The sequence below is a fragment of the Episyrphus balteatus genome, chromosome 4 (assembly GCF_945859705.1).
Source record: "Episyrphus balteatus chromosome 4, idEpiBalt1.1, whole genome shotgun sequence".
In the NCBI taxonomy this organism is placed as follows: domain Eukaryota; kingdom Metazoa; phylum Arthropoda; class Insecta; order Diptera; family Syrphidae; genus Episyrphus; species Episyrphus balteatus.
Genome location: NC_079137.1, coordinates 77,835,819 through 77,848,157, shown reverse-complemented (window position 1 = coordinate 77,848,157; position 12,339 = coordinate 77,835,819). Strand labels below are relative to the sequence as shown.

Here is a 12,339-nt window from a genome sequence, read left to right as displayed (position 1 = left end):
CGCTACCCGTACCGCTACCGCATACCCTCCAGTGTGGCCAAGCCTTAAAACTTATATTCTGACGTTTTTTTTTTGAATTTTTGTATTTTCTTTTTTTTTATTATTATTTTTACTTCGCTATAAATACCCGTTGGTATTTTTTCGTTAATATGTTCGCTGTTGACTTTGGAGACTACAAAATTTTTCGTTTCGCTTCAGTTGCGTACTAGGCTTTATATGGAAAGTTTTCTTTCGCTTCAGCTGCGTAATAAAACCTAGTACAGTAGTCCTTCGATAATGTGAATTACCGATAATGCGAATTTCTCTTAAATGTGAATCGCCAAAAACTTTCATTGTCATCTCTATAATGTGAATTTCGAAATTCTATCTTTTTGTAAGTTTTCAATTCCTAGGATCCGATTCATACTCGCATATAGTTTTAATTTAGCATTTTCTTTTTCACTCATTTATTTATCACCCATATGGATATATATCTTGTTAAAATTCATTCCATAAATAACACGAATTTCCAAGAGGCTAGGATCAAATGCAAACTTACTAAAAAATAATTAATAAAAAACACTTATAGTATGGCCGCCGCCTTAAATAGACAAACACGAACAAAACAAAACAAAAATCAAGAAACACTTCTAAAACCCTGTCCTCTTCAATCTACTACAATAAATATTTTGACAGCAAAACAGCTGATTTTTGCTACATTTTATTTTTTTTTTGTTAAAAAACTTTCACATGTAAACGCATTTAATTCAAAAAATTCCTCAAATAAACCTCAAAAAAACACACAAAAAAAACCAAAATTAAATTTTTTAAATGAAATTCCAATAAGTAGAATAAAAAATTATGCACAAACCATGACTGATACAACAAAGAAAACAATCCTAAACAATGAGCAATATAGTACAATTGTAGAATATATTCAAAATTATCGAGGACTCGCCATCGATTGTGAATTGGATTTGGAACAAAGATTCCCCGATATCCATCGACAAACTCTCAAAAGTATTGTCGTCACCGAAATGGGTTTAAGGACAAAAATTAATTTTAGTAATTATCAAGCTAATGCTGAAAGATTTCTTAGAATGTAAATGAAGTCTAATAATCATTATCCTTTTTCTTTAATGAAACACAAATACCTTTTTTTTTTTTTTTTTTAGATTTGAACAAAAATCATCACGTAGCTTCGATAACAACATACTTGTTGATATGGCTAGTTCCGAACGAATGTCTCCGGTAATTCTGAGTCGGGTAATTCTGCAGGAAAAGTATAAAGACTTGCAAAAGAGTGACATAGCTGAATTAATGAAGAAACCGCATTTGATTGAGGATGAAAAATTGGCGGGAAATGTTAGACAATGTACTTTGAGTGATAATCAAGAGGGACCTGTTGTTGATATTAGAAGAAGGTGTCTCGGCGAAGAATATGAAGTAAAGGTAAGCAATCTTTGATCAAAAAGTTTCAACTTTACTTAGAAAGTCATTCTGCTGATATACTTTGTGTGTTCCATCAATCAATCTTCTAAACGGTCTTGTGTGTAATTCTCAACATGGGTTTTGAAAGGGCAGATCTACTGTCTCTTTGGTTGAATTTACGAACTACTGTATAAACTCTTTAGAACAAAATAAACAAATTCATACAGTGTATAGTAGGTAAAGAATTTTTAAATGTAATGGGCCTAAAAGCCCAATTTATTCACTGCATATATTTAACGTCCCCATTAGAAATCTGTCAAATGGCATACAAATTTTAAAATTTTCCTTTTTTAATGGCGAAATTAAATTGAATGGAGTCTGAATAAATTGGGCCTTAACCCCTTGTAACCCAAGATCGTAAAATTTAAAATTAATAATGTCAATCGACTGGCCTTTACCTATAATAAAGGACGTATTTTTTTTTAAATTCAATAAATTCATTATTTACTTAGTTACTTCGATATTTAGGGAGTACAAAAAATAGTTTAAATAATTTATTTTTATATACAAATAAAAAAATTTCCAACTAAAAACTATCTATTATTTATTTTCAGGCACTTTTCTCAAATCCAAAAATAAAACCCCGTTGGTTTATCCAGAAAAACTATTTTTTCTGAATTTCGTAGTTTTTACACAAATTTGCTTATTTTCCAAAAAACACTAACTTTCAACATTAACTGCCATTTATTTGAAATATGGCGTACTATTTCGATAAAGAAATACTTAAAGATTATGTTAGAAGCTTCGAAAGGAAAAAGAAACATAGTTTCTATTGCTTTTGTGCGATTTTTTTCGGTTTGTTTTAGAAATTGCACATGGGGCTACAAGGGGTTAAAGGTTGTATTGCTTATAAAAATTAAATATTACGTTTACAATTTTCATTTTAATTAATATCTTCGGCTAGCTGAAAATATAGGAAGAAATTTAAATTTTAAGAGATTTTTGAAATATATTTTGTTTTTAATTGCGCCGTTGGAATACAAAAAAAAATATATTAAATATTTGTAGGCTTTCATGTGAAAGATAGTACAAAGCATATATTTGTTAAAATTGAACACTTAGTAAAGAAGCTGTGAAATAATAAGCGAAGGAAAAAAACATTTTTTCATATAAAATCGTTTTTTTTTACAAACTATTTAATAGCGTTTATATTTTTACTGTTCGATTTTAAAAACTGAATACATCATACAACAATTATCTTTGACCTGAGACCTTAAAAATGTTTTTATATGTGTTCTTGTGTCCATACAAACCAATTGAAAACAAAAAGTATTTTTTATAACACCATTTTTTGATCGTTAATCAAATTTAATACAAGAACGAATTTCAAAACGAAGTTATGAACGGCTTTTTAAAACATAAAATGAAAAAGACCTTCGACAAAGTAGTATTATGGGTAGGAGAAATTTCTTTTTGACAACATGGCTTATACCAATGATAAGTAAATAAAAAGAAGTAAGGTACCTCATACGCTTTTTTTTTCTAAGTCGCTAGATTTCGAAATATGATTTTCTGACAAAACATCTATTTTTTAACGTTTTAGCTCGTGGATTTTTTTATTTTTAACAACTTTTCAAAGTATTCCAAAAAATCTCATACAGGACTAATAGGTATTTAAAATGTGCATACATGTGCATACATGTGTAAAAAGCTAGATTTTTAAAATAATATTAGAGCGAAAAATGGGAAAAAAGATTTTTTTTTTAAATTAATAATATGACTTCATTTTAGCTAAAGAAAATGGCCACAGATGCGAAAATGGCATACTTTGATGAGAATGACCTCCGACGAACGGGGTTCGATAAAACCCCCGACCTTAAACTAGTGCTTCCTTGCCTATACAAAGGCTGTGTTGTGAATTGGATAGAAAGCAAAGCGCTTTTTGGCGATGCCAAAACCCATCGAAGGTACCTGTACTCACAACTAAGTAGTTATAGCAACAGGTTTGGAGAAATACACTAATTCCAAAGGAGACCTTTATTAATTTTAGATTTTTTGTTTAATTTTAGATTTGGTCCTGGAATAGTTATTTATTGGTTTGGTTACCATGAAGAAATTGTTCATTTAAAAGAAAACGGTGCCGGATTGATAATACTTGCAGATTTTCCTAGTCTTGAACATTTGGAGTTCTTAAATACGTGATATAAGAATATAAGTTGTTAGTTAAATTAAAGAAAAAAAAATAGTATGCTTTTGAAAATCAATTACATATTTCTCTATTTGTTTTAACAGAATATTTCAAGAATTTTTTCAAATTTTCAAGAATTCAAGAATATTTTAAAATAATTTTCCAGATCATTTCCAGAAATACAAGAGTTCCTGATTGACCCAGGTAAGCTGAAAACGTTTTTTACTTGTATTTTTGCATTGATCTCGGAAGGTAATACAATTGGCATAGCACATTTATTTGTAAGTTGAAACCAATACACCAATTTATTTTTTGACAAATTGTAAATAGGTATGAAATATTCAAAAAAATAACCATTTTCATATATTATCCTTATTATCGATATCTTTAAGGAATTGTTAAGACTTTCACGCACTGGGTTTCTACCCAAATAGGATGCAATATTTTTTGTTGTCACACTGAATGCAAAATGAAATGATTTTTAACTTAAAAAAATCCAACGGATAGCGACTTGTTGGGGCATTATAGCTTGCAAAAATCAACTAATATACTTCATTGCAATTTTTTTTTACTGAAAACAGTTTAAGTTTATCTAGTTCTATGACTTCGAACATATTACTTAGCATTAGCACTCAGACTAAAGAGGCTCTGAAATCCTTTTGGACTTTATAAAAATCAAAATATTTGAGTTAATTAGATTTTGAAAACGGGGGTTGTTATAAAAAATGATAAAACGTTACAAAATCTTTCGAAACCCTAAGCAAATCAATGAAAGAATTTTCACTTGCATTCCATTCAAAAGGTGCAGTACATTTAAAACATTGCCAAAAAGTACTACTTTGTTCCACGAAAAAGTCTATATTTCCTGTACTAAATAGTTAGTAGACATTTGGCGGACGGTAAGGCAACCAGTGAGAGAATATTTAGACATAGAACTTAATTAGCACCTTAAGGTAGAAAGTTTACGACATTTGAAAATTCTTTTATAATAAGAAAAATGGTAAAACTGTTAGAATTACTCTACTAAGACGTTGTTCTAAATCCACTGTACTAAAATAGTACTGTGTTATATTCATAAATGTTTTATGTATATTTGATTTGTTAATCAAATAAATATTTTATTATTACTTCTTAATTAATTATCGAGAAAACATTACGTGTTTTAATTCGTCTCTGCTAATAGGTTATGGGCCTATCGCAAAACATTTTTAAAATATATAAATAAGATTTTGGTCTTTAATTTAATAAAATAAAAAATGTATAAGTCCGATAATAGTACTTCGATTGATCGACTTCTTGGTCGTGAAAATTATCCAACATGGAAAATTGCTGCCCTGGCATTTTTAGATTTGGATAATCTTTGGAAAACAACAATTGATTATGAACTCGATGCATCTGGAAACCCCAAAACTGCTGTAGATCCAGATAAGGATCGAAGAGCAAGAAGTAAGTTAACCTTAATGATTGATCCTATGTGCTATGTCCATATACAGGGTGCAAAAACAGCTAAGGAGTTGTGGCAACAGCTAGCAAGTGCATACGAAGATAGTGGATTAACACGTCGAGTAGCTCTTCTGCGTAAGCTGATTACAACGTCACTTGCAAATTGCGGTTCAATGGACATATATATTAAAGAAATAATGACAACAGCTCAAGCTCTGAATGGAATTGGATTTGCAATAAACGAGGAGTGGGTTGGTTCTTTGTTGCTCGCTGGACTTCCAGAAGACTATCGTCCAATGATAATGGCTTTGGAAAATTCAGGCACAAAAATAAATGGTGATATCATCAAAACAAAGCTTCTGCAAGACGTAAGACCAGGCAGTGAAAGCTCAGCTTTTCATACTGATACACGTCCAACGTCGTTTAAAAATCACAAAAAAGGTCCCAAGTGCAGAGCATGTAACAACTTTGGTCATATTGCGAAGAATTGCCGGTCGAAAAGTCAAAGCAAAACAAATCAAAATAAGAGTTTTGATGCGTTCACCTGTGTTTTATCAACAATAGATAATAATCCACGAAGTGATGACGCATGGTACTTTGACTCAGGGGCCACATCACATATGAGTTTCAACGAGAACATGTTTGATTCCATTTCTCAGGATGTTGGAACAGTGGTTGCTGCAAACAAAGGCAAAATGCAAGTCAAAGGGTGCGGAACTGCAACACTAAGACCAGCATGCAATCCGTCAGTTGTTAAAGTCAATGACGTCAAGTTGATTCCTGATTTATCAGTAAATCTTTTGTCTGTCGGTTGCATAGTTAAACAAGGTCACACCGTAGAGTTCAACAGCAAATGTGTAAAAATTGTGAACTCGGAAAAAGAAGTAATTGCAACGGGTACAAATGTTGATGGTTTGTTTAAATTGGACACGAAACCGTTAAAAAATGTTGCACTTGCGTGTAGTTCAAAATGCAGTAAAGAGTTATGGCATCGAAGAATGGGCCATCTGAATAACGAAAGCTTAGATAAACTCTGCAGTGGACTGGCAACTGGAATACATTTTACTAACAGAATTGAAAGAGACTGTAAGGTTTGTGCTATTGGAAAACAAAAACGATTGGCATTCAACAAGTGTGGCAATAGAGCTAATGAGCTGCTTGAATTAGTGCATACTGATATATGTGGGCCGATGGAACACAATTCAATTGGTGGAAGTCGATATTTTATAACATTTATCGACGACAAATCTAGACACATTTTTGTATATTTTTTAAAAACAAAAATGGATTGGGAAGTGTTAACATGCTTCGAAAATTTTCTGACATTCGCCGAAAAGCAAAGTGGTCAAAGGCTCAAAACACTACGTTCTGATAATGGTAAGGAGTTTTTGAACCGAAAATTTCAAGACACACTTCGAAGAAATGGGATTCACCACCAAACCACCAATGTGCACACCCCAGAGCAAAACGGTATGGCCGAACGTAACAATCGCTCTATAGTTGAGAAGGCAAGATGTATGCTCTCCGACTCGAACATGTCAAAAAAATTTTGGGCAGAGGCAGTTGCATACTCAGTATACCTTCTGAACCGTTCGCCATCGAAAGGTACTGGCAAAACACCAGTGGAAGCATGGAGTCAGAAAATACCCGATCTATCGCATATCAGAGTGTTTGGAACCACGGCAATGGCACATATTCCGAAAGCTAACCGAAAGAAATGGGATCCCAAAGCTCACGAATGTATAATGGTCGGATATGATGAAAATACCAAAGGCTACCGTCTTTACAATGCAGTTAAGGACTGTGTTTTTAAAAGCCGAGATGTATTACTTATTAATGAAGACTCTGAACCTTCAACATCTTGTGCATCCTCAACAACTAAGAAGTCAATTGTTAGTAAAGTTAAACTCAACTACCAGAATGACATCCAAGACGAAATCCATGTACCTGAGGTTAATAATCAAACTGAAATTGTATTCAATCAAAGCGATGAAGTCAACGATGAGGTCAGCGATGACGAAGTTAGAAATGAACAAGAAGATGAAATGAACGAAGATAGTTTTCAAGATGCAAACACATCACTCGAATCAAATACCTCGGCGCTCCCTGAGCAATCTTACTCTAAACCGCTACAACAGCAGTCGTTGAGGCGCAGCGAAAGGGAGCGCAAACTACCAGGCAAGTATAATGATTTTATCATAGAAAACGATGATTCTTCCTCTTGTTTAACTTCTCAAGGTTCAACTTCCAATGATGATCCAGATATGTTGAGACAAAATTCTCTGGACGAAATGGAACCGTTACAAGGTTTTTCAGGGGTTATAGTACCCGAATCGTACGAGAACTACTTTCAAGATGACCCGGCGACGCCAGAACAAGCATTATCTAGACCTGATGCGAACGAATGGAAGCTGGCTATGGAAGAAGAAATTCAGTCTCTACATGCAAATAATACCTGGACACTTCAAGAGCTACCAAAAAATCGAAAAGCAATTAAATGCAAATGGGTTTTCCGCATCAAACGTAATCACACCGGAGAGGTTGATCGCTACAAGGCCAGGTTAGTCATAAAAGGATACTCGCAGCGAAAGGGGGTAGACTACGAGGACACATACTCACCTGTTGTCCGTCACAGTTCCTTGCGATATCTTTTCGCAACTGCAGCCCGATTAAAACTTAAGGTGGAACAGATGGATGCTGTTTCAGCTTTTCTTCAAGGAAATCTTTCAGAAGAGATTTATATGGAACAGCCTGCATATTACAAAAGTAAAGAAAATCCATCGATGGTATGTTGTTTGAAGAAGGCCTTATATGGACTAAAGCAGTCCAGTAGGGTCTGGAATCAAGAACTGGACAAATCTTTAAAATCTTTTGGATTAGAAAGATCTAAGCACGATCCGTGCATATATGTAAAATCAGAAAAAGAAAATATACTGATCATAGCTGTTTACGTTGATGATTTTTTAATCTTTTCAAATAACAACAATTGGATTGAAGTCATCAAAACTAAACTCCATCAGCAATTCAAGATGAAAGACCTTGGAACTGCAAAACAAATTCTTGGAATGCGTATTACAATGTCTGATTCTTCAATTGCTATAGATCAAGAAAAATATATTGAGAAGGTCCTCCAAAAGTTTGGAATGGAAAAAGCAAAACCAACGATGACACCCATGAATACAAGTGAGAAATTATCTCTTAAAGACTGTTCAAACAAAGAAGAGGATATTGAATTCATGAAGAATGTCCCGTACCAGGAAGCGATTGGTTGTCTTATGTACCTGGCGCAGTGTACACGACCCGACATTTGCTTTACGGTGAATTTGCTTAGCCGATACAACTCCAACCCAGGGCCACGACACTGGAATGCTGTGAAGCATTTATTTCGTTATCTTCGTGGCACATCTTCAATGAAGCTTGAGTTCCAAAGAAAAGGAAATGACATAATTGGTTACACCGATGCTGATTGGGCAGCTAACGTTGATGATCGTAGGTCTACTACTGGATTCGTATTTACTGCTCAAGGAGGAGCTATATCTTGGAGTTCTAAAAAACAGCATACAGTGGCACTATCGTCATGTGAAGCCGAGTATATGGCACTCTCAGCTACTTTACAAGAGGCACTTTGGTGGAACGGACTTGTCACTCAACTTGGTCAAAAGGAACGCCCACTTCAAATCCTTTGTGACAACCAAAGCACGATAGCGATTGCTTCAAATGCAGGGTTCTATCCCAGAACCAAACATATCGATATACGCCATCACTTTATTCAAGATATTCTAAACCAAGATCAAATAAAAGTCGATTACGTAAGCACCAATGAGCAAGTTGCAGATGTGCTTACTAAACCTTTAAACAAAATTAAACATGCAGAATTCAGAACGGCAATGGGAGTGAAATAAGAACCATCGTCTTAAGGAGGAGTGTTAGAATTACTCTACTAAGACGTTGTTCTAAATCCACTGTACTAAAATAGTACTGTGTTATATTCATAAATGTTTTATGTATATTTGATTTGTTAATCAAATAAATATTTTATTATTACTTCTTAATTAATTATCGAGAAAACATTACGTGTTTTAATTCGTCTCTGCTAATAAAAACGAACAAGAGACAGGAGCAAAATTTCAAGAGAAACGTGTGAAAAATATTCAATAGATAACAATAACTTATTCTGACTGCAAAAATTGAAGAAACTGAACTGTTGCAAATAGTTTCCTTAAATACCAATAAATTATGTTACAGAAATAGCTTTAAAAATCGAAAGTTAAACTTTTCTATTCGGAATATTAATAAAAATAAATCATGGAATAAAAATTGAAACTTCACAATTCTTTCTGATAAGAATCAAGAATCAATTCGAATATAGAATTGGGCCTTTATTTATTATTTTATTTGTATCAAAACAAAGTGCATAACATGATAAAAGTTTAAAGGGCAGTTTTATAAAAAGTTCACAGATTTGTTTATTGTGAAAACATCAGAAGAAAGTCATTTCTAGATACAATTTGGTTTCATATATTGTTACACATGTGTTGTCAAACGAGAAATAGCAACCTAATTTTCAAATTTCAAAATGCTCAAATTTCTTACAAACACGAAGACGTTGTATCGGCAATAATGTTTGCAATACATGACAACATATCCTAGGTAGGTTATTGCAGTGACGAATTGAACTATTTACAGGTCGCTGTGGCGTATGCGTACTTTTTTATGTATAGAACTTAAAGTTTATATAAAATTTTTTTCACTGACCAAATAATCTAAACAATTTTCATGTCTTCTAAATAATGATAATAAATGGTCATCCAAAAATTTACGAAAGCCTAAGCTGCGACCATGCATTGAGCAGCGCATATAATTCTTATCTTAAACAGTTCAATCTGTGATTATATTATAAATTTAATACACGTGGAACTACCTAGCATGGAAATTTGATAAGTACTCCAACCGTTAATGAACTTTTTCAGAGATTTCATCGCATGAAATATCAATCAGGAACATCATTTATAAAATATGGTGCAATACATCAGACTACAGCTCATTAGTGTTGAATTTTATTTAAAAAATCCAAGCAACATGTGGTAAAAAAATGCATATGAAACTGGCAGTGCTTTCTCTCATTCTAATCATTTTAATGGGATTAATCAAATGCAAAAAACCAGTAAGTTTAATCAATTATTTTTTTATTTAATGGTACTTATTTATTTTTTTTTTTTTTTTTGTTTAATCTAGAAACCACTGGAAGTTAAGTTTCTTCATGTATATTTTACTTGTAATCCTCAATTTTTAAACAATTGTACCACTGGATTGAGATCAGATGGTCGATCGTTTGACTCCAAGTTTAATTCATTAAAAACTATTACTAAAGACCTTCATATTAAATTGCTCTATTTTGGAAGAAGTAAACAAGAAACCAGCTACAAAATAATATTCACTACTGAATTCGAAATGTGTAGACTTATGGATGGATTCATGAGCCAAACTCTAGCCAGACCGTTTATGCAAAATATTAAAAAATATAGCAACCTTCCTACAGGTTGTCCAATTCCAGCAGTAGGTTTAAATACTTAAAATATCCAAAAGGTCCTATCATCCTATCTGTTCGGAGAGAAAAGTAAAACAAATGATAAATATTTTTGAAACAACTCGATCAGTTCGATGAAAGGACCTATTTGATTAGAAACAAAATGCGATTAAGTTTTCTTTTTTTTTTTCTTTTAGGATAACTATTATATCAACAATTTTAGAGTTGATAGAAAAAGTGTTCCTAGTTTTTCAGTTTTTAATGGCTTTTATATGACTCAAACAATTGGGGTCATTAAAACCGGGTCACAAAGTACTTTCGTTTTCAATGGAACTGTGGAGGGAGAAGTTAATTTTTAAGCCTCCGGAATAAAATTTGACACACGAATAAAATTTGTATGTATGCTAACAGTTTTTATTTTAACTAAAATCTCAAATATATACAAATATTTTTATTTGTCTTGTTTTTGAATATTGTTAAAATTTCAAACTTACGACGATGACCGAAAGAGTCGTCGCTCGGGTAGTTTATTTGATAATTTTAACTAAAAATAGTGTTTTCAAAAGTGTAACATTTTCTTCAACTAAAATAACCAAATATACAAACTATAATTTTTTTTACACTTTTGCAATACCCTAACCCTATTGCAAAAATAAAATACAACGGTGCAAAATTTGTCTTTTGTAGTTGTAGTAGTAGAAAAATAAAATTTGGCAATTTTACACCTTTTTGCTGCACCGGATCGTGAATACCCCTATTGTATTGTGAATTTCTATTACGAACGATATTTTTGTTTTATCGTTGGATCTTTTTCGTTTATAATTTTGCTATCGACTCAAATAAAGGTCATAATACACAATAGCAAATACATATATTTGTTGATAGAGATACACATTACCAAAACAGATATTTATCGATTGAACGACACTCGCAATAAGGGCGTGAGTGGATAGGATCGGCCTCTGTCGATCAGTTTCCAATTATTGTGTTTATTAAGTTGATTGAGGTTGTTCTCCAATCGGGCGCCCCACCTAAGAACGCCCATGGGGGTTGGAGACGAAAACTCGAAGGGTTGGTGCGTCGGTTTCCACAGTCCGCTTCGTTTTATCGATTGGTAAACGTTCAATAAAATTCTATTGGACAACCACAGGGTGTAGGTGTGTTAACTTTTACATATCGTCGCTGTAGTTCTAATACCTCGTAACCCAGAAAAAGGCGATTTTGGACTAATGATGCAATTATATTGTTGAAAAAAATCCGGATGTAGGTAATGCAAAAGACCCTGTTTGCCTAAAATCGATATTTTCAGAGCTGGCTTAGTCAAAACCCGATCATTTGTATTGATTCTCATACATTTCATACTTTGTTTTTTTGCCTCTCCTGAAAAATAGACTTTTCCTGGTTACGAGGTATTAAAACTACAGCGACGATATGCCACTTATTACGAGTAAGCTGTCAAAAATAAAACACTAAAAAACCAAACGTTAAAAGTGACTGTGAGCTGAGAAAGGCGAAGTGCAAAATCGTATGAAATCATATCGCATGTTCGTGGTGTATTCTGTCTGTCTGTCAGTTAGTAGGTCAGCACGCATTTTATTTGTTTCTGTAACAGATTATATCGACTTTTCTTCAAATCAAATTTTGAGAGGCCTTTTAATATTATTGACCCTGGGGCAAACAAATAGATAAACAAAATCAAATTAATATAAACTAATAAAATATTAAATTTTTTAAACTAATGGCTGGTTTATTTCATAAAATATTTCTTGAG

The 12,339-nt window shown here is 32.9% G+C and overlaps 1 protein-coding gene across 2 annotated transcripts; it reads left to right on the top strand.

The window, feature by feature from the left end:
• The first annotated feature begins 726 nt into the window (after window positions 1-726).
• On the top strand, window positions 727-11,022 carry LOC129918694 (CDAN1-interacting nuclease 1). 2 transcript variants are annotated; one of them, XM_055999391.1, is made up of 8 exons: window positions 727-1,081; window positions 1,155-1,431; window positions 3,202-3,413; window positions 3,480-3,628; window positions 3,703-3,802; window positions 10,012-10,205; window positions 10,277-10,597; window positions 10,766-11,022. In XM_055999391.1, the coding sequence occupies exons 1-4, from the start codon at window positions 852-854 to the stop codon at window positions 3,610-3,612; spliced, it is 852 nt and encodes a 283-aa protein (XP_055855366.1). In that variant the 5' UTR covers window positions 727-851; the 3' UTR covers window positions 3,613-3,628; window positions 3,703-3,802; window positions 10,012-10,205; window positions 10,277-10,597; window positions 10,766-11,022. The 2 variants fall into 2 exon arrangements, with proteins under 2 accessions (XP_055855366.1, XP_055855365.1); XM_055999390.1 differs by having other exon boundaries at window positions 3,480-3,802.
• The last annotated feature ends 1,317 nt before the right edge of the window (window positions 11,023-12,339 follow it).

What these genes read in the sequence shown, in the direction of transcription:
- LOC129918694 (XM_055999391.1), top strand. Translation starts at nt 852, where the DNA reads ATGACTGATACAACAAAGAAAACAATCCTAAACAATGAGCAATATAGT. An exon ending in GCTGAAAGATTTCTTAGAAT is followed by an intron (nt 1,082 to 1,154) that starts GTAAATGAAGTC and finishes TTTTTTTTTTAG; the next exon opens with ATTTGAACAAAAATCATCAC. An exon ending in GCGAAGAATATGAAGTAAAG is followed by an intron (nt 1,432 to 3,201) that starts GTAAGCAATCTT and finishes ACTTCATTTTAG; the next exon opens with CTAAAGAAAATGGCCACAGA.